This window comes from Priapulus caudatus, unplaced genomic scaffold (genome assembly GCF_000485595.1).
Source record: "Priapulus caudatus unplaced genomic scaffold, Priapulus_caudatus-5.0.1 Scaffold12, whole genome shotgun sequence".
Classification (NCBI taxonomy): domain Eukaryota; kingdom Metazoa; phylum Priapulida; class Priapulimorpha; order Priapulimorphida; family Priapulidae; genus Priapulus; species Priapulus caudatus.
This window is the reverse complement of record NW_014577073.1, coordinates 559,714-577,648: the sequence shown is the minus strand read 5'-3', so window position 1 is coordinate 577,648 and position 17,935 is coordinate 559,714. Positions and strand designations below refer to the sequence as shown.

General features: G+C 44.5%; 1 protein-coding gene across 1 annotated transcript in view; it reads left to right on the top strand.

Moving 5' to 3' along the window:
• LOC106807872 (ubiquitin carboxyl-terminal hydrolase 34-like) overlaps positions 1-17,935 on the top strand; it is a 71,435-nt gene that overhangs the window by 43,331 nt on the left and 10,169 nt on the right. The window contains 8 exon segments of the mRNA XM_014810367.1: positions 1,149-1,253; positions 1,891-2,040; positions 5,778-5,925; positions 6,375-6,472; positions 6,946-7,027; positions 7,481-7,566; positions 8,916-8,999; positions 9,370-9,476. Of these exon segments, the coding sequence (XP_014665853.1) occupies positions 1,149-1,253; positions 1,891-2,040; positions 5,778-5,925; positions 6,375-6,472; positions 6,946-7,027; positions 7,481-7,566; positions 8,916-8,999; positions 9,370-9,476 (860 nt within the window).

The following is a 17,935-nucleotide window of genomic DNA, read 5'->3' as shown; positions in this document are numbered from 1 at the left end:
AGGAGGCTGGAGTTAGGTTTACTGTTAGTTGTTAGTTGTTAGGATGAGGGGCTGAGGGTTGGTTTAGGTTAGTTGTTAGTATGAGGAGTGGGGGTTAGGTTTAGGTTAGTGTTGGGGTCAAGGTTAGAGTAAGTTTGGGTTAGGGTTAGAGTTAGGGTTAGGAAGCTGGAGTTAGGTTTACTGTTAGTTGTTAGTTGTTAGGATGAGGGGCTGAGGGTTGGTTTAGGTTAGTTGTTAGTATGAGGGGTGGGGGTTAGGTTTAGGTTAGTGTTGGGGTCAAGGTTAGAGTAAGTTTGGGTTAGAGTTAGAGTTAGGGTTAGGAAGCTGGAGTTAGGTTTACTGTTAGTTGTTAGTTGTTAGTATGAGGGGCGGGGGTGAGGTTTAGGTTAGTTGTTAGTATGTGGGGCAGGGGTTAGCTTTAGGTTAGTGTTGGGGTCAAGGTTAGAGTAAGTTTGGGTTAGGGTTAGAGTTAGGATGAGGAAGCTGGAGTTAGGTTTACTGTTAGTTGTTAGTTGTTAGGATGAGGGGCTGAGGGTTGGTTTAGGTTAGTTGTTAGTAGTTAGGATGAGGGGCTGGGGTTATGTTTAGGTTAGTATTGGGATTAAGGTATGGGTAAGTTGGGGTTCAGTTTCATTAGTGTTAGATTTAGCATTTGGCTTGGGTTACTTAGGGGTAGGTTTGGTTAGTGTTCACGTTAAAAAGACAGCTGAGATTAAGTGTATGGTCAGGGTTAGGTTAGAGTAGGTTTAAGTTCAAGGTAAGAACTATGGCTATGGCTATGGTTAGGTTAAGGATTAGTGTTAAAACATATCCATTTCTGTGAATCAATAATTTCTGCCCACTACACTGGACATACTAAACGTTTGATAGCATGCAGAATGTATGAAGTCTTGGCAGTCATGTCTTTTAATCCAAAGTGTCACTAATTCCTTTTTGTAAAACACACGCAGCTTATAGGAACATCAGTAAACACACAGGGTCTCCAGCTTGGTTTTAAATTAAGCATATAGTATTATTTTCTCACCAGTGCGATCTTATAGTATTAGTTGTTCATTGCTTGTGATAAAAACACAAGGGCATCGTGACTACTGTTAGCTGCGTGCACATATCTGCAATGCAAAACGTGTTTTCCCCTTTTTGATTTGCAGGGTCTGCCCTTCCTCTACCACCAGATCAGAGACATCATCAACTTAAAGGCCTCTTGTAATCTCATATTCAGCCTGTGTCGATGGAACGACAGCCTGGCAATGCATGTGAGTGCTAACCTGTGATGTGGTATTGTTGCTGTCTTTTTTCATTTCCGGACCGATGGTAAACACATGTAAATATATCCAACAATTTGATCAGCAAGTGATTGGTCTGCTCTGTATACCTTGTTAATACTAGTTGCGGGTGTCAGTTACGCTTCCTAAAAAATACTGGCCTGTTGTGTACACATTTATTTAGCACCACTGTCGGTTTTTAAGTACTTTTGTTCGTGATAGCAGAAGTAAAAAAACAGTTCTTTTTTATTCACTCCTGGTGATGTGTTTTCTTATTAAATGTGTATTGTTGGCACGTCGTAACTTTACACGGTGGATAGGTGAATAACTAATGTTATATCCAGTACTTAAGTTATACTCCAGATATGTAAGCAATAAATACATAGCCAACTTTTTAACATTCTGCTCCAAATAAGATGGTTATCTGACAATCAATTGTCCAACCTTTGACCAACCTGGTCACATTGTCCTGTTTGTTATTAAGTGTCTACGTGTCTTGGGTCACCTCAATAATTAAATTAAATCTTATTTGAAGATTTATCAATTAAAATGTTTTCCCGTATTAAAATTCCAATAAATTTTTTATTTTAATTTTAAGATTAATTAAAACTATTCGATTAAATTTCAGGTTGTTTCGATGCTGTTCAGCTCGATCATAAAGCTGAATCACGACGACAGTCAGCCGTTCTTCAAGCTGCTGTCGATGTTGGTGGAGTTTGCTGGAGGCCCCCCCGGCCACCCGCACTTCACTAATCTAGTCATGAAGAAGATCGGCGAGGTATACGTGGCTACGTCTCTCTTCATTTCTTTCTCCCCATCTCTCTCTCGATCTCTCATTCTCACTCTTATCCTCTGTTCTTCCTCAGTTTTACTCTCTTCTTTAGCTCTACCATCTTCCTCTCTGTCTCTCTCTCTCTATGTCTTTTGCAAGACTATTGATGTAGCTTTGAGGTGGGTTTCTCATGGGCCTAGTTTCTCACATAACTGGTTATCTATTTAGCTTTGAAGGTGGCTGCACAAGTACTCAGTCTCTCACATGACTGACTATTCACTTAGCTTTATATGTGTCTATGTAACCGCCCTGTCTGCCACACGACTGATTATTCATTTCGCTTTGAACGTGACGAGAAATTAGATGAAGAGAGTCTCGAGCAAGTCACGTCGGTAAGTCTGTAGAGTGTATGTAGAGCAACGGCAACCAAGACATCTCAATTTGGAGTATAGGTAATCGTCGTGGGTCACGCTGCGGGCGACGAATAGGCATCTCTGCGTGTGCTATCACCTCCTCCTCGCATCTCACCCCCTCTCCTCCCTCTCCTCCCTCGCCGCGCAGGTGGAGGTGGTGTCGGACGACGACGAGGAGGAGGACGACGACATCATCGCGCTGACGGAGGAGAAGTATCGACCGACGTCACTCGAGAAGATGATCTCTCTCATCGCGCTGCTCGTCGAGAAGTCGCGGCAGGAGCGCGGCCTCGCCCTGTCCGAGCGCGACTACTTTCAGCTCACCGGCGGCAAGGTGAGTCGTCCCTGCCCCGCAGGGTATGAGGATGCTGCGGTTAGGTTTAGGTTAGTGTTGGGGTTAAGGCTAGGTTTGGGTTAGGGTTAGGATGAGGGCTGGGGTGAGGCTTAGGTTAGTGTTGGGGTCAAGGTTAGAGTAAGTTTGGGTTAGGATGAGGGCTGGGGTGAGGCTTAGGTTAGTGTTGGGGTCAAGGTTAGAGTAAGTTTGGGTTAGGATGAGGACTGGGGTGAGGCTTAGGTTAGTTGTTAGTATGAGGGGCGGGTGTTAGGTTTAGGTTAGTGTTGGGGTCAAGGTTAGAGTAAGTTTGGGTTAGGCTGAGGGCTGGGGTGAGGCTTAGGTTAGTTGTTAGTATGAGGAGTGGGGGTTAGGTTTAGGTTAGTGTTGGGGTCAAGGTTAGAGTAAGTTTGGGTTACGGCATGAGGGTTGGTCGAGGCCTTAGGTTTAGATTGTTAGTATGGGGGGGAGTTAGGCTTTAGGTAGTGTGGGGTCAAGTAGAGTAAGTTTGGGTAGGGTTAGAGTTAGATGAGGAAGCTGGAAGTTAGTTTACTGTTAGTTGTTAGTTGTTAGTATGAGGGGCTGAGGTTAGGTTTAGGTTAGTTGTTAGTATGAGGGGCGGGGGTTAGCTTTAGGTTAGTGTTGGGGTGTCAAGGTAGGTAGTTTGGGTTTAGGGTTCGCAGATAGGAGGCTGGAGTTTTAGGTTTACTGCTCAGTAGTTAGTTGTTAGTATGAGGGGCTGGGGTGAGGTTTGAAAGTTAGTGTTGGGGTCAAGGTTAGAGTAAGTTAGGGTTATGGGTTAGAGTTAGGAGGCTGGAGGTTAGGTTTACTGTTAGTGTTGTTTAGTTGTTAGGGATGAGGGGCTGAGGGTTGGTTTAGGTTAGTTGTTAGTCAGTTAGGATGAGAGGCTGGGGTTATGTTAGTGCTTAGTAATTGGGATTAAGTATGGGTAATTGGGTGCAGTTTCATTAGTGTTAGATTTAGCATTTGCTTTGTTGGGGTAGTTAGGTTAGGTTCACGCTTAAAAAACACGCTGATGATTACCAGAGTGTATGGGTAGGTTTAGGTTAGATAGGTTTAAGTGTCAAGTAGAGATACTACTGGTCTATGGCTTATGGCTTAGGTAAGGATTAGTGTTACAACACTAGTCCCACTTATTTGTGAATCAAGTAATTTTTCTGCCACTACAGCTGGACAGTACTAAAACGCTTTGATAGATGCAGAATGTATGAAGTCTTGGCAGTCTATGTCTTTTAATCCAAAGTGTCACTTAAATTCCTTTTTGTAAACCACCGGCAGCTTATAGGAACATCAGTAAGCACACAGGGTCTCCAGCTGGTTTAAAATCTAAGATATAGTATTCTGTCTCACCAGGCGATCTTATTATATTAGTTGTTCATTGCTTGTGATAAACAACACAGGGCATAGTGACTGTACTGTTAGGCTGCGTGCCACATATCTGCAATGCCACAAAACGCTGTTTCTCTTTTTTTGGATTTGGCAGGGCTCTCCTTCCTCTGCCACAGCTTCAGAGACATCATCAACCTTACAAGGCCTCTTGTAATTCATATTCAGCTTGTGTCGAGGAACGACAGCTTGGCAATGCCATGTGAGTGCTAACTGCTTGTGAATGTGGTATTGTTGGCGTCTTTTTTCATTTCCGGCGATGGTAAACACTGTCAGATATGATGCCAACAATTTGATTAGCAAGTGATTGGTCTGCTCTGTAACCTTGGTTAATACTAAGTTGGGGTGTCAGTTAACGCTTCATAAAAAATACTGGCCTGTTGTGTACACATTTATTTAGCACCACTGTCGGTTTTAAGTACTTTTGTTCGTGATAGCAGAAGTAAAAAACAGTTCTTTTTTATTCACTCCTGGTGATGTGTGTTTTTTATTAATGCTGTATTGTTTGCACGTGGTAACTTTACACGGTAGATAGGTGAATAACTAATGTTATATCCATGTACTTAAGTTATACTCCAGATATGTAAGGCAATAAATACATAGCCAACTTTTTAACATTCTGCTCCAAATAGATGGTTATCTGACAATCATTGTCCAACCTTTGACCAACTCGGTCACCATTGTCCTGTTTGTTTATTAAGTGTCTACGTGTCTTGGGTCACTCAATAATTAAATTAAATCTTATTTGAAGATTTATCAATTAAAATGTTTTCCCGTATTAAATTCAAATAAATTTTTTATTTTAATTTTAAGATTAATTAAACTATTCGATTAAATTTCAGGTTGTTTCGATGCTGTTCAGCGATGACTACATAAAGCTGAATCACGACGACAGTCAGCCGTTCTTCAAGCTGCTGTCGATTGTTAGGTGGAGTTTGCTGGCAGGCCCCCCTGGCCACCCGCACTTCCACTAATCTAGTCATGAAGAAGATCGGCGAGGTATACGTTGGTACGTCTCTCTTGCGTTTCTCTCTCCCCATCTCTTTCGATCTCTCATTCTCACTCTTATTCTCTGTTCTTCCTCAGTTTTGGCTGCTCTTCTTTAGCTTTAGCCATCTCGGGTCTCTGTCTCTCTCTCTCTCTCTCTCTCTCTCTCTCTCTCTCTCTCTCTCACACACACACACACTGTCTCTCCAAAATAGGTGCTACTGGTGTACTCGTAATTCTACAAGAAGTGAAATATAGATGTAATATTTTTGAATATATTCATTCAAACACACTCACACTCACACTCACACTCACTCTCTCTCTCTCACACACACACACACACGTATATTTATATTTTTATTATATTTCATATTTGCACTTGCACGGCGATCGTCTACCTATTAACATGTATATTTTTTATTGCATTTCATATCTGCCCTCGCGTGGCAATCGTCTGCCTCCCGTTGTTGCTCATTGTTGCTCATTGTTGCTCATCGTTGCCCGTTGTTGCCCATTGTTGCCCATTGTTGCTCATCGTTGCTCGTTGTTGCTCATTGTTGCTCATTGTTGCTCATCGTTGCCCATTGTTGCCCGGCTGGGAGCAGGTGGTGGAGTACTGTCCGCAGCAGTGCCTCGACTGGCTCGCCGTTCAGGTCCCACGTAACAAGATCGCGCACAGCTGGGTGCTGCAGAACATGGACACGTGGGTCGAGCGATTCCTCATCGCCAACCCGAACCAGCGCGTGCACATGGGTAGGTGGCGCTGCTGACGGTAGCCGCAGCGACGGTCGACGGTCAACTCCGTCTGTGCAAATGCGCGGCGTCACGCAACGCTGCACGTGGGGATGTTGCACACGCCATCTGGTTGCCGCGACGCGCGGCGTATCATGACGACCCATGACTGTGATTAGCGATGTGTTGTAACGTGCCATGGTGTCAACGCGACATGGTGTGCCTTCGTCGTGGCGTGATGTAACTTCACAATTCGGCCTTTTTTGTCTGCGCGTCGCATTGCCAATTTATTAGCATGTTGCACGTTGTCACTGTGGTACTAGTGTGTGGCATTGTTTGTTTATACATCTCGCATATCTTACGAACTCGCGTCTACTCTTCTTTTTAACATTTGTCATCGCTGTGTCTCTTGCGGGATGTCGTTAGTGACGTTAATGAAGTTTAACGAGACTTGGTTTTTTGCGCCGCAGCCGCCGCCTACCTGCTGGTCTGCCTCGTCCCCTGCAACCAGTTCAGACAGAACTTCAGAGCCGTGAGAACTCTGGTCAGCCCCCAGAAGGGCATGAGCGTGAGTATCGCGATTCCATGGCAATGGCAGTCGATGCCAAACAGGTCACTTATGACTTTAACTTTCTCGCTTACATCGATACGCTGTGTTGATATGAGTGACGGGGTAAAGCTTTGTGCAAATCACGGGTGCGTTACTTACAGGTTGAGCTGGTAGTACTATTGCGGCTTGAAAGTGACAGTGTTGCTGTTTAAATTCGTTGGAAGCGTGGTTGCATCTTGATGAAAGTTTAGCAAGCTCTAGGAGCAGTATTGACAAAGTGTATGAACGACTGTAGTTCTGTCGTTGGCCAGCCTATATTTCTTTGCTACTCTGCGCGAAGATTTTCTGCAAAAAAAACCTGGGTAAAGTGCGAGCACGTGTGTTGCAGGTGACATTAGATCGGAGTTCAACTTGAGCTGGAATGATGCGATTAACGTTTAATCGTTATTTACTTATTGGGGTTAATGGTTTTTTTTCGTCTGGTTGTGTAGATGAGTCAGGAGTCGACCATGGTTCTTCATCAGATCTACATGTACTTGCTGAGCTTACTGAGTAAGGCTAGGATATATGCAGGTAACTGTCCTTGTAGCCTTTCTGACATCTGGTTGTAGTGTATGACTGTTTGCAGAGACTTTAATCCCATAGAAATATCATACACTGGGGTAGGGTAGCAGGATATGACAACAGGTGGGGACAAAGGGACATGTGGGGATGTTTGCAAAATCCAAATCATAAGTGGCCAAACAGATCTTCTCACCTAATATACACCTACAGTGAACTCGTAATTAATAATGATATTCTATATCCTGAATCAATATTATATCATCAACTTCAAAGGTAGAGATCTCCCCAAAATAGTGTTATATGAAAAACTTGTACATTGTGTTATTGTGTGCTACAAAATCTTACAATTTTGATAGCCGGTAGGGGATTGATAACGCATCGTAGGAAAATGGAAATCATAGACCAAAAAACAAGTTGGAAACTAATAATTCTAATTCAAGATTATTTCTAATTGTTTTCAAGATGCTACCCAGCATGGTACAATGAAGCTGATGTCATATTTTGCTGTGATGACCTATTGCCTTGTATCAAGAGCTGAAAAACTAATGGTACGTTATAGCGTCACACCAACTTGGCACTCTGTAGTTACACTACAGTCGGTTAAGCTGGATTTACACTATCGACTTTATGCAGGCAACTTGGCGTTTTTCTTCTTTCTACCATCCTCTCTATATATGTTCAAAGCTCTTACATTACTGACCGCGAGGCAGCAAACGTTTCAAAATTTGGCGCGTAGTGTGCGCACGAACGAGGTGACACGGATGCACTTTTTGCATGTATTCCATGCTGCCAGCGTGGCGCCGATAGCAAAAACTTGCTCTCTCCCTAGGTGGAGGGACACACCTGATTGCTGTTCTATGAGTGGCCCATATGGCAAAAACCTATACAGTTCAGCAATACCGAGTTGGGAAAATAGAACATGTTCTAATCTCCCAACCCCCCACCTCCCAGCCAGTTTGTCGCGCGACTTTTACGTTTACACTGCCGATTGTCGATTGTACAACACTAAAACTAGTACAATTAATCAATTTGACTGTGTGAAGTCGGTAGTGTAAACCCAGCTTTATCTATGGTGTGCTAGTTTTTGACATTACATAAGCTATAGAAAACTAAGAATTAATTCTGCATATTTCTAAGGGAACTTGAGAGGAGAATAGGGTTCACGCTACAAAATTTCATGTTGCGTACGTTTTATTCATGAACTTGCAGGATTCCTATCATTTCTGACAATTACCTGAGGTGAATATGTTGCAACGATAATCATCATACTTTAATTTGAAAACAGATAATGTTACTGGCCTTTTTACATTTCTCGCTACAATAGCTTGTATCATAAAACCACAGTAACATTTGCCATTTGGAATACAGGCAGCCATATAATGCTTTATTCTTTCCAGTCCCTACTTTCTCCGCTTGTTTTGCTAATGTATCGCAGTGCAATGGTTTGTAATGTAACACTACAGGCAGCCATATATAGTGCACCCTGAATGAATAGATGTTTATGGAATATAATAGATTTTTACATCAATGGGTGATAGTGTTGCCATTGAATAGACCGCATGCAACTATTCATTTCGCTCATATAGATGTTGTTACTCGCCCGCATCTATTGTTACAGTAGCTTGTACGCCAGAGCTTACGTTTCCGTTTTCATGGGACTTCATTTGTGCAGGCATCAGCAAATGCATGAGGGATATTGTACAATGCAGTTTTTGCCTCGTGTCAGGTACCAGGGTCTGTTCTGTAGTTGTCGCCAGGCAGAAAAAAATCTACGTGTAGCAAAAAACGTACGTCATAAATGCGCAACTTTTCCACAGGCAATCTCATGTAATGTCATCTTGCGCAATTCGTTGCAGTTTATATCGTCTATCCTTGTTGTTCTGTTTCTGCGTTTTAGTTTGGCCATTATGTGATGGAGCTTTGGCAGATATTCCAGCCTAAGCTGTCTGAGCCGCCGATTGCTGTTAACCACAACAAGCAGGTACGTCGGTGGGTGGGGGTGGGGGAAGCACTGTGTGGCAACAGTATGGTATTACCTGTGCTCATTGTGAATCACAGTTTCACCATAACTGATTTCAGACACTAATTTTTTATCGTCTTTTTTTTAAACATTTATTTATTTTCTAGTCATGTCGGTAACTTTTGGAAGGTCTGTTCTATTGGGCTGCGCATAGATTGCTTTTCTGGACAGGTTAAACACGATCCCTGACCAATGGTTTAAAACTTTAAGGATAGAGCTACCCACAGGGTTTCCCACATGTCCAATTCATCGTTTTATTTAATTATTTAATTATTTTATCTCATTTAATGTCAACTTTATTTCGATGTATCATGGGGCTTTTTCCTTTCAGGCCTTGTTAATATTCTGGTACCAAGCCTGCCTCGATCGTCCAGAGAATGTGCGGCTAATAACCGAGGACCCTCGCATTGCCAAGAACATTGCCTTCAACTACATACTGTAAGCCTTCAGTCACAGCCGACTTACTTTTCATCGGTGTGTGCGGTTGCAGAGCAGTGATCCCGTTCGTAGCATGACGCGTGGTCGAGTGTGGCGCAAAATTACCGAGGTTTTTTAATGTTGCGAAAGAATATTCGTTGACAATATGTACGGAAGGTCATGGGTGCATTTAAGATGCATTAGTGCATTTATTTAAGTTTTTTTTTTGCATGTTTCCTAGGAAGGTGTTTGCGTAGCATACCTCTCCCACGAGGACAAATCCCTAGAAAACGAGTACATGTAAAAAAAAAATCAAAAGAATCATGACAATATTACAAGCTGTTTTTAAGCCATTTTGCTGTCTTCACTCGGCCCCAGTTTAAAAACCACTATTAAGCTAGTTCTCCCCACTAGTATGTCCGCCTAAAACCTGCCATCGACAAATATACATTGATTTAACACGTTAGTAAAGCTTTCCATAAATGTTCTACACTCATACTCTTATTTTTTGTAATCTTGTAGTACACCTGTGTTAGCAGTTAACTATATAGGCACCTGCTTATAACGGACACTTTTAGCATGTTCCTCGAGTGGCAGTCTTAACGTCATCAAAATCGAATCGGTAAATCCTCAATAGAATGCGCACCTGCCAAAAAAGTACATGCTTGTCATTTTCCCTTAACACGTTCAACGCTGCCTGGTTAACAATGCACCTACCGCCCTGTGCTGAGATTTTCGCGTTTTCCCCACTTAGTCACTTATTACACAAAATGTTTTTGGCAGGTTTAACTAGCTATAAAATTATTTATAATTAGTGGCTAGTATAATATAGATATAAACTTACTCTCAGACATCAAAACAGGCATATCACTGTCAGAATCAGCGCATAACTCTGCAACTTCTTCAGCGGTCATTGAACGACGAACTTGCCATTCTCACAACAAACGCCCTTTGGCGTGGTGAACCAAAAACATTACCTCAGTCCCAAAAACTCCCAAAATAACGTTCCAAACAACAGTAAAGCATTGTATAAATCATGTCATCTACGACTGGGGTGTATAGACTGACCCTGTTGAATTTCTAAGCGTACAGCCCCTGCCATCTATAGGAGAACTTTATTTTTTTGGCCATGAGCTGACTCGTGGATCCGCGGGGAACGTGTTAAGTGACCCTTCTGCACAGACTTCCACGGTGCGCACGATTCTCGGTGAACTAACGGCGGCGTCGCCCCCGCGCGTTTGCTCTCTCTCCCCCCCAGGGCCGACCACGAGGACCAGGATGTGCGCACTAGCTGCTGTTCAACCGCGTCATGCTGCCGGCCTACTACGGCCTGCTGCGCGCTTTCTCGTGAGCAGTCGCGCTCGTTCACTGCACTACCTCGCCACGCACCAGAACATGCAGTGGGCGTTCAAGAACATCAGCCCCTACGCGACCGCATACGCAAACGTGAGTCGCGCACGACCGCGCGGCGCAGGTAGTGCCGATGTAGGGCGTGGGAACATTAGGTTGCGGTGTGGGGGGGGTGTAGTGTTAAGACAGTAGGTGTAAACATTAACATGTAGATGTAACATTAGGATAATGTTCTGGTAATATTAGGGTAATATTGCATTGTGGTAAGCGTAAAATAAGCATGATGTGAGGGTAATAATTATTAGGTTAATATTGGCATTGGTAAGCGTAAAAATAAGCATGATGTGAGCGTAATATTAGGGTAATATGGCCATTGTGTAGTGTAAACATAGCATAATGTGAGGGAATATGCGCATAGTGGAAAGCGTAAGCATTAGCATATGTCGTGAGAGTGTAATATAGGGCAAAATACGCATTTGTAAGTGTAGACATAAGCATAATGTGAGGGAATAATCTTAGGTTAATATTGACATAGTGTAAGCTATAACATTTAGCATACTGTGAGGGTAATATTAAGATAGTATTGTTGATGTAAGATTAAGTTGATTGTGTGGTGTAACAATACGGTTAATGTCACGTATCAAAATTAGGCATAGGGAGTGGGGTGAGCAGTGATTATAGCGGAGCTGGTCTGTAAGCATATGGAGGCGATTAGTGTTAAAGTGTATCGTTGGAGTAGAGGTCCATTTAACATTTGATGTGAAAAAAATTGTACAAACTTTTGTTTAACTGATTAGCCATTTATGGTTGCGTATCACTGAAGCCGGACCAGGCGCCAACGTCGAGGAGCTAATGAGGGCGTGATGAGATCTCGGATGCACGTGGGTGCTACGCGCCGGGCACAGCAGTACGAGGCGAACAGGAAGGCCCTGAAGATGACTCACAGTTCAAGCAGGACACGAGGTACGAGCTGTACACAGCGTCGCTGAAGGGCCGCTGCAGTGGCTGGGCCGACGCTCTAGGGTCTACGGCTGTAGTCAACGGTAAGCACTTTAGTCATCCTGAAAAAGCATATCAGGCGACGCACGATCTAGATTTTTGCCGTCGTCATGTTGGCTGCTGATATCGATGCTCGTAGTGCGATGTGGTGTTGGCGCGGGGTGTGATCGTAGGATCTGATACCACCACGTAATGACATCGCGTAAGACGGGCGGAATATGCAACGCGCAAGCGATTGGTCAAATGCAGAACAAAAGAATGAACTATCAGCTATTAAATGTGGGCATTGAGAACGGGGCTTGAATATGTATACTTCCGTCGCGGTGTAGTATTTCATAGATCCGTGCGCATTGCGTCTGCAGTGTACTACCGGCATCCTGTTAAAGAGCTAGTGAAGATCGCATTGGTAGCAATGTATCATGGCAGCATCATCGACTGTTCAGTGATGTACGTATAACCCTTATCTATCCATCTCTCTATATATATTTTATATATTACATATTATATATGGCACACTCGGACTGTTCAGTGATATGCGTCACCCTTATATATCGTTATATATTATGCCATATTATTATATTGATACAGTATTATTATATGTGTGTGCGTATACATATTATGTGGCGATTATACTACTCACAATGCCACCATGTGAGCATGATCTCATCACTGCGCGCGTGTGACTTTGCGCGTTCAGCGACGTGCACACGATGTACCCGAGCGACGGCGTGCACGTCATCAGTGCCATATCGTTGACGTGCTCAACATTCGACGCTAGAGTGTGCTGGGCGATGGCGCAAACTTTCCTACCGTCGACAAGAAAAGTCACGTAAATCCTTATAAGTTCATTTGGTGGTTGATAAGTTAGCAAGCTAACTTGGTTGATTTCTACTCAACCTCTGAAGGTCAAACGTGCTGCTAACGTTCACCGTCAAACAGGAGCTTTTCGAAGCTGACTTTGACGGTTTGTCAGACTTTGACGGCAGAAGCGAGTAGTTGAAGCTTCACGATTGAATAAAATCAACGGCAATTTACTCCAAGAAAAGGTACGGGCTGTGGGTGAGAAGTGAGGGAGAGGAGGCAGCGAAGCTGGGAGGTTGCGGCAGTGCTCATTCGCATGTAGAGGCAAACCATGTGCTTAGCAAGTGTTTTCGGGAGTGAAGCTAGCTGGCGGTCAGGAAACTCACGCGAATTCTCCTGGTCTGGAAACTGCTGTACAGTGTTTGGTCAAGATGTTCATATCATAAGAGGCTTTCTGTTAGGTTGGAAAGATTAATATGTGATATGTGTATTGATGTTCGCGTGCTGAGCATGCAATATATCCTTAGCTATACATGGCTCATTGTAAATTATTAAAATAACACGGTCTACGAATAAGAATCCTTAATTCTTTCTGTGCTGCTCATCCATCAATCTGCTTGTTATCTCTTTCATGTCTTGTGCGAGTCTCTAACATACAATGGCTTGTGTTATTATATGTTGACTATAACTTACCCCTTGTTTATCCAAACAATGATACCTTAATAACGTAATTCTAAGCCACTACTAATTGCTTGTCCGTCTAACGTCGGCCTCGGGAAATAACACAAATGATTTCCTTTAAAATTTACCCCGCGACGTCTTCTGCTTTCGCCTAGGCCCGAGGTTGAGCAAGCTGTTTACTCCCTGGAAGGATCGCATGGAGTTTTGGACGCCAAAGCTCCTCTAGCCTGCTCACTCCTATGTACGCCGCACGGCAGAAATCCGCCAGGTTCGCTCGTACGTGTCACGCCGCAGCTGAGTTTAGTACAGCCACGTAACTACGCACGCTGACACTTATGTAGTCGTTTGACGATAACGTGGCTCAAGCTGGTTAATTAAAAGTTCGGGATGAAAGGGACTATCACTGTCAACTGAATTGAGACTAAGCGCGATGTCTATTTTTGTGTAGCTATCGTACTTGTCTGCAAATATGTAATTAGGCACACATAGATATAGGCTAAATACTCTCAACGTGTAGCATAGACACTGCTACATTATATGCGGCACGCACGCACGCAACATACAAGACGTATACGTAACGTGTAGTAAATGTGTGTCGGCGTGTAAGTGTATGGTAGTCTGGCATTCTGAGTGCATATGTTGCACATTAGGCAATATATACTCTGTAGCATACACTAGCTTTTACCGTTCGTGACCCGACTAGCTGCAGCGGTGGCATCATCTTACAATCTCTTACAGTACGTTCTCCGTGAGATGCTGCGCTGCTCTATCCCAACGAAGAGCATCCAGCGCGCTGGCTGCCCATCATCGCTTCATGCTCACAGCAGTCTCCAGACAACAACTGCCGCTGTGAGGTGCAGTCGAGCCGAGCATCACACGACATGCCCAATGCACAGGAGCACGTCTGGTCATAGAAATAGTGCCCACAGTGTAGTGATGGTCTCGGGAGTGAGTGTCTCACAGGACTCGGAGATACTAGCTGCAGTACGCTGGCGTGGCGTTCGACGAGCTCATCACTGCGTGCCAGGTTGAGGCGACAGAACTCCATCTGTATAAATGGTGGCATAGGTGCTGGCGAGGTGCTGTAGTTGTAGCAGTGACGACATACAAAAACTATTAAGTTGTATAACATAGCTATATATTATACTGTTAGTAAGTGTTAATTAGCCATAGCCAGTGGGCGCAATTGGGCACGTAGCATCTCGGCGCTTGTTCAGGCACCACTTTGTTGTTGTTCGTTGTTAGCGCGAACGCGTCGTGAGTGTCAAGTTCTGTTGTAGGAATTTTCTCACCGGGGAGCAACTAGATGATCACGACGTCTCCGCAGTTGAGCGTTGCCAGTGGCAACGGGGCGGGCGTGACGTGGCGGCCAGGCAGGGCGGACGCGCCGAACAACGGCATTCGGCCGCAGCAACATCTCCGTCCGCAGCGACCCGATGCTGGCAGATGTTCTTGCACGTCCAGACCGGGGAGGTCGAGTAAGCGTATGGCATCCACGCGCCGCGATGACGATGACTTACGGCGCGAGGAGAATGCGCATGGCTCCTCTGGCGACTGCCAGGAGGAGTGACGCATTTCTGCCAGGAACTTGCCTGCAGGGGAGTGACAGGTATTCTGCCAGACTTCCGCGGGTAGGGGGGAGGCGGCATTCTCCAGACTGCCTGTAGACGTGATGGCGATTCTCGCAGAGCTTTGCCAGTAGAGTTGACACCCATTCGCAGACTTGCCTGGCAGAGTGACTGGCATTCTGCCAGACTTGCTGCCAGAGGTGAGCGGGTTTCTGCCAGAACTGCTAACAGAATGGCAACTGTTCTGGAGAAGAGAATTGCGCAATTGTTTGCGCTCTCTCTTCTTCGCTCTCTGGTTGTAAGTTTGCGCTTCCGAAAGAAGCTCACCGTGTCTTAGGCCAATGTTTTCATCAAACCTGTTATGATAGCAGCTTTCGAGGAAGCCCCGGCCCCCATTACCCACCACCTCTTGCGAGATATATATAGTTATATCTGATATACCCGGCCAGCTTATCAAAGTTGAGATGGAATAACGAAGGCTGGCACTGCGTTGTACCGACTGATGCACGTCACTTGTTATGCGTTGGGCGGCGTGGGCCGGCCTGCTATCGCGCACTGCTGCGTTCCGGATGCGCCGGCGTGGTAGCGATGCTAACGGGGGGAAGACGAGGCCGTACGCATTCAGCGCGTTGGCTGACTTCTTCTGTCCCTACCACAAGTACATCGACCTCCGTGTGTCGCATGGCGTCAACGCAGCGCATCATGCACGAAAAGACATCAATCAACCTGAACGTGAGTTGAATGGGGCGCGCCCGCGCGCGTGTGCTTCATCACCATGCGACGATGTGCCAGAGATGTACGAACGCCGTGAAAAATTCATGTCGCGGCAGATTTCGTATGCGGGTAGTGTTGTTCGTTTGTAGGGTGGGGAGTTTGTGTTGTTGTTTGTCGCGCGATTCGAGTATGTTGACCTAACTTTTCTTGCCGGGCGTTTTGGTGGCGCGTCTGAGGTTTTGCAACGTTGTCAGTCTTGTGTGGCTGTGATGCGTGAGCACGACGTAATGACGAGCAGAGCGAGCATGTGTAATCATGACTAGCTGGTGCTACCACATACTAAGCTATCATGAACTCGCTATGCTAATATAGGTAGAGTATGTTTATCGTTTATTACGTTAGGATGTTTTTCTGAGCTCTATATCTTCCCTTTCATTAGGTGTATGGGGCCGTGGAAGGCGTCGCCTCTCCAATTTCCGTTGCTTTTGCTAAAGCTCTGGTCGACGTTATCATTCAGAGCGTGAATGTTTTAATGCCATCATCATTATTGCTGTCGCTTGAGATTTTACAGAGGTTTAATATAAGCAATGCTATATAACGGAGGTTTTAGTGTAACAGTCAGTTTGTATAGTTAGCATGTTGATGTTTTCCTATTATGAGTACTCGCGTAGTTAGGTGTGGACGATTGCAAATGTATAGTTACTTAATGTTTAATAAATTGCCAATGGAATGTTTTGGTATTTGTGTTTAATAGTAGTAGTACTAAAATCTTATAGTGTGCATAAATAATTAGCCGGAACTATCATTTGTTTTATCAATTATAGGTGATTTTTTTAGTTAATTTGGCTTTTAAATGCTAAGAAAAAAAGTGCTATACCTGTGTCTCTAAAATTACTAGCAAATCGAAAGAAAAGCACTCGAGATCGTCTAGTGCTCCACCTACCTCATCGACTACATCGACGCCGTGCTGACAGATGAACGTCCATCGCTTCATCAACTCCTGTCATTACCAGTTCTTCTGGCACGCTTCTTCCCAAAGGTATGTTGGCATCGCTCTGCCTTACAGACAGCATGGCGCGCAGTGACAGTTCTAGCGCCGATCTAGTTTCTTAAAGCAATTTCTCTTTGTTGTATCCTGACTAGTTTGTCGTCCTCTTGACCGAAACATCCAGAAATTAAAACCTTAAGGCAGCATGCATGTGTGTGACTAGCTGAATGCTCAGTTTAGTGTTAAGGGCGCTGTATTGCGATAGGCATTAGGTTAAATTAGTAGGACCTCTTGTATATTAAGCTTCTGACCTTGAATAAGAAGCTTAGGAATTTCATAGGAAAAATACGAACTCAATAATGTGATGAGGTATTGTATGGCTCACTGCTTTGGACTAGTTACTGCATTGCAGAGCTCTGGCCTTCTATACTCGTTCAATGCCTTGCTCTAACTTGATGTGGTTTCTTTCCTTACTACAACACGCTAGGAATGCTGTACATCTATCTAGTGTGGTGCTCTGTCTTACCTACACACCTGCAATGCTTACCTCTTCCTAGGCTGGTGTTCTGTCTTACTACACACCTGTCAATGGCTTGCCTCTATCTAGGTGTGGGCTCTGTCTTACCTACACACCTGTCAATGCTTACCGTCTATTCTACTCGCTACTCTTGTCTTACCTACATTTACCTTGTCGACAGGTGTCCGGCAGGTGCTGACTGAGGCGCAGAACAACCAAGAACCTGGTGGAAGTGCATCACGAAGCTGCGCTGATGCCTGCAGGAGAGAATCCGGCACGCGCCAGCATGCGTCACCGAGCTGAGGCAAGCTGGCGAACACACTGTGTGGGCGTAAGTGGACGTGCGAACCATACCCCGTACGCTCGTGCTCGCCAATGTAGTGTTTGTTGGTTCGCATGTGTGTTAGCGCGCGTGTTCTCTAGCAGGGTCGATAGCCTGCAGGATGGTGTAAAGGAGGGCGGAAGAACACTCTCTTGCATCTAATGCTAGTAAAGCAGGGCTTTGGATTCTGCTTGGAGTGCTGAAGAGACGCAGTCTGATGTTCAGCATTCATACAAAAAAAAGGCATTTTTGTCAATAATATTAATATATTGTAATCTGCACTACGCAAGAGCGGGCGTTATACTGTGTGGCCATGAAACTGCGGACAAGAGAGAGCCACGAAGATTGGAAATTTGTTTTATCGTAGACTGGAAATCATGATCTGATGTAGAATTGCTGACCATTATAACAGCATTCTGAGCGCAATGCCCAAAATACACAATCATCCAGCATACAGAACAAAATTCGTTGCTATTGTGTGAAAAGATTAGAGAACCATAAATCGAACAATTTCACGATCACGATATTGGATTATGAGAC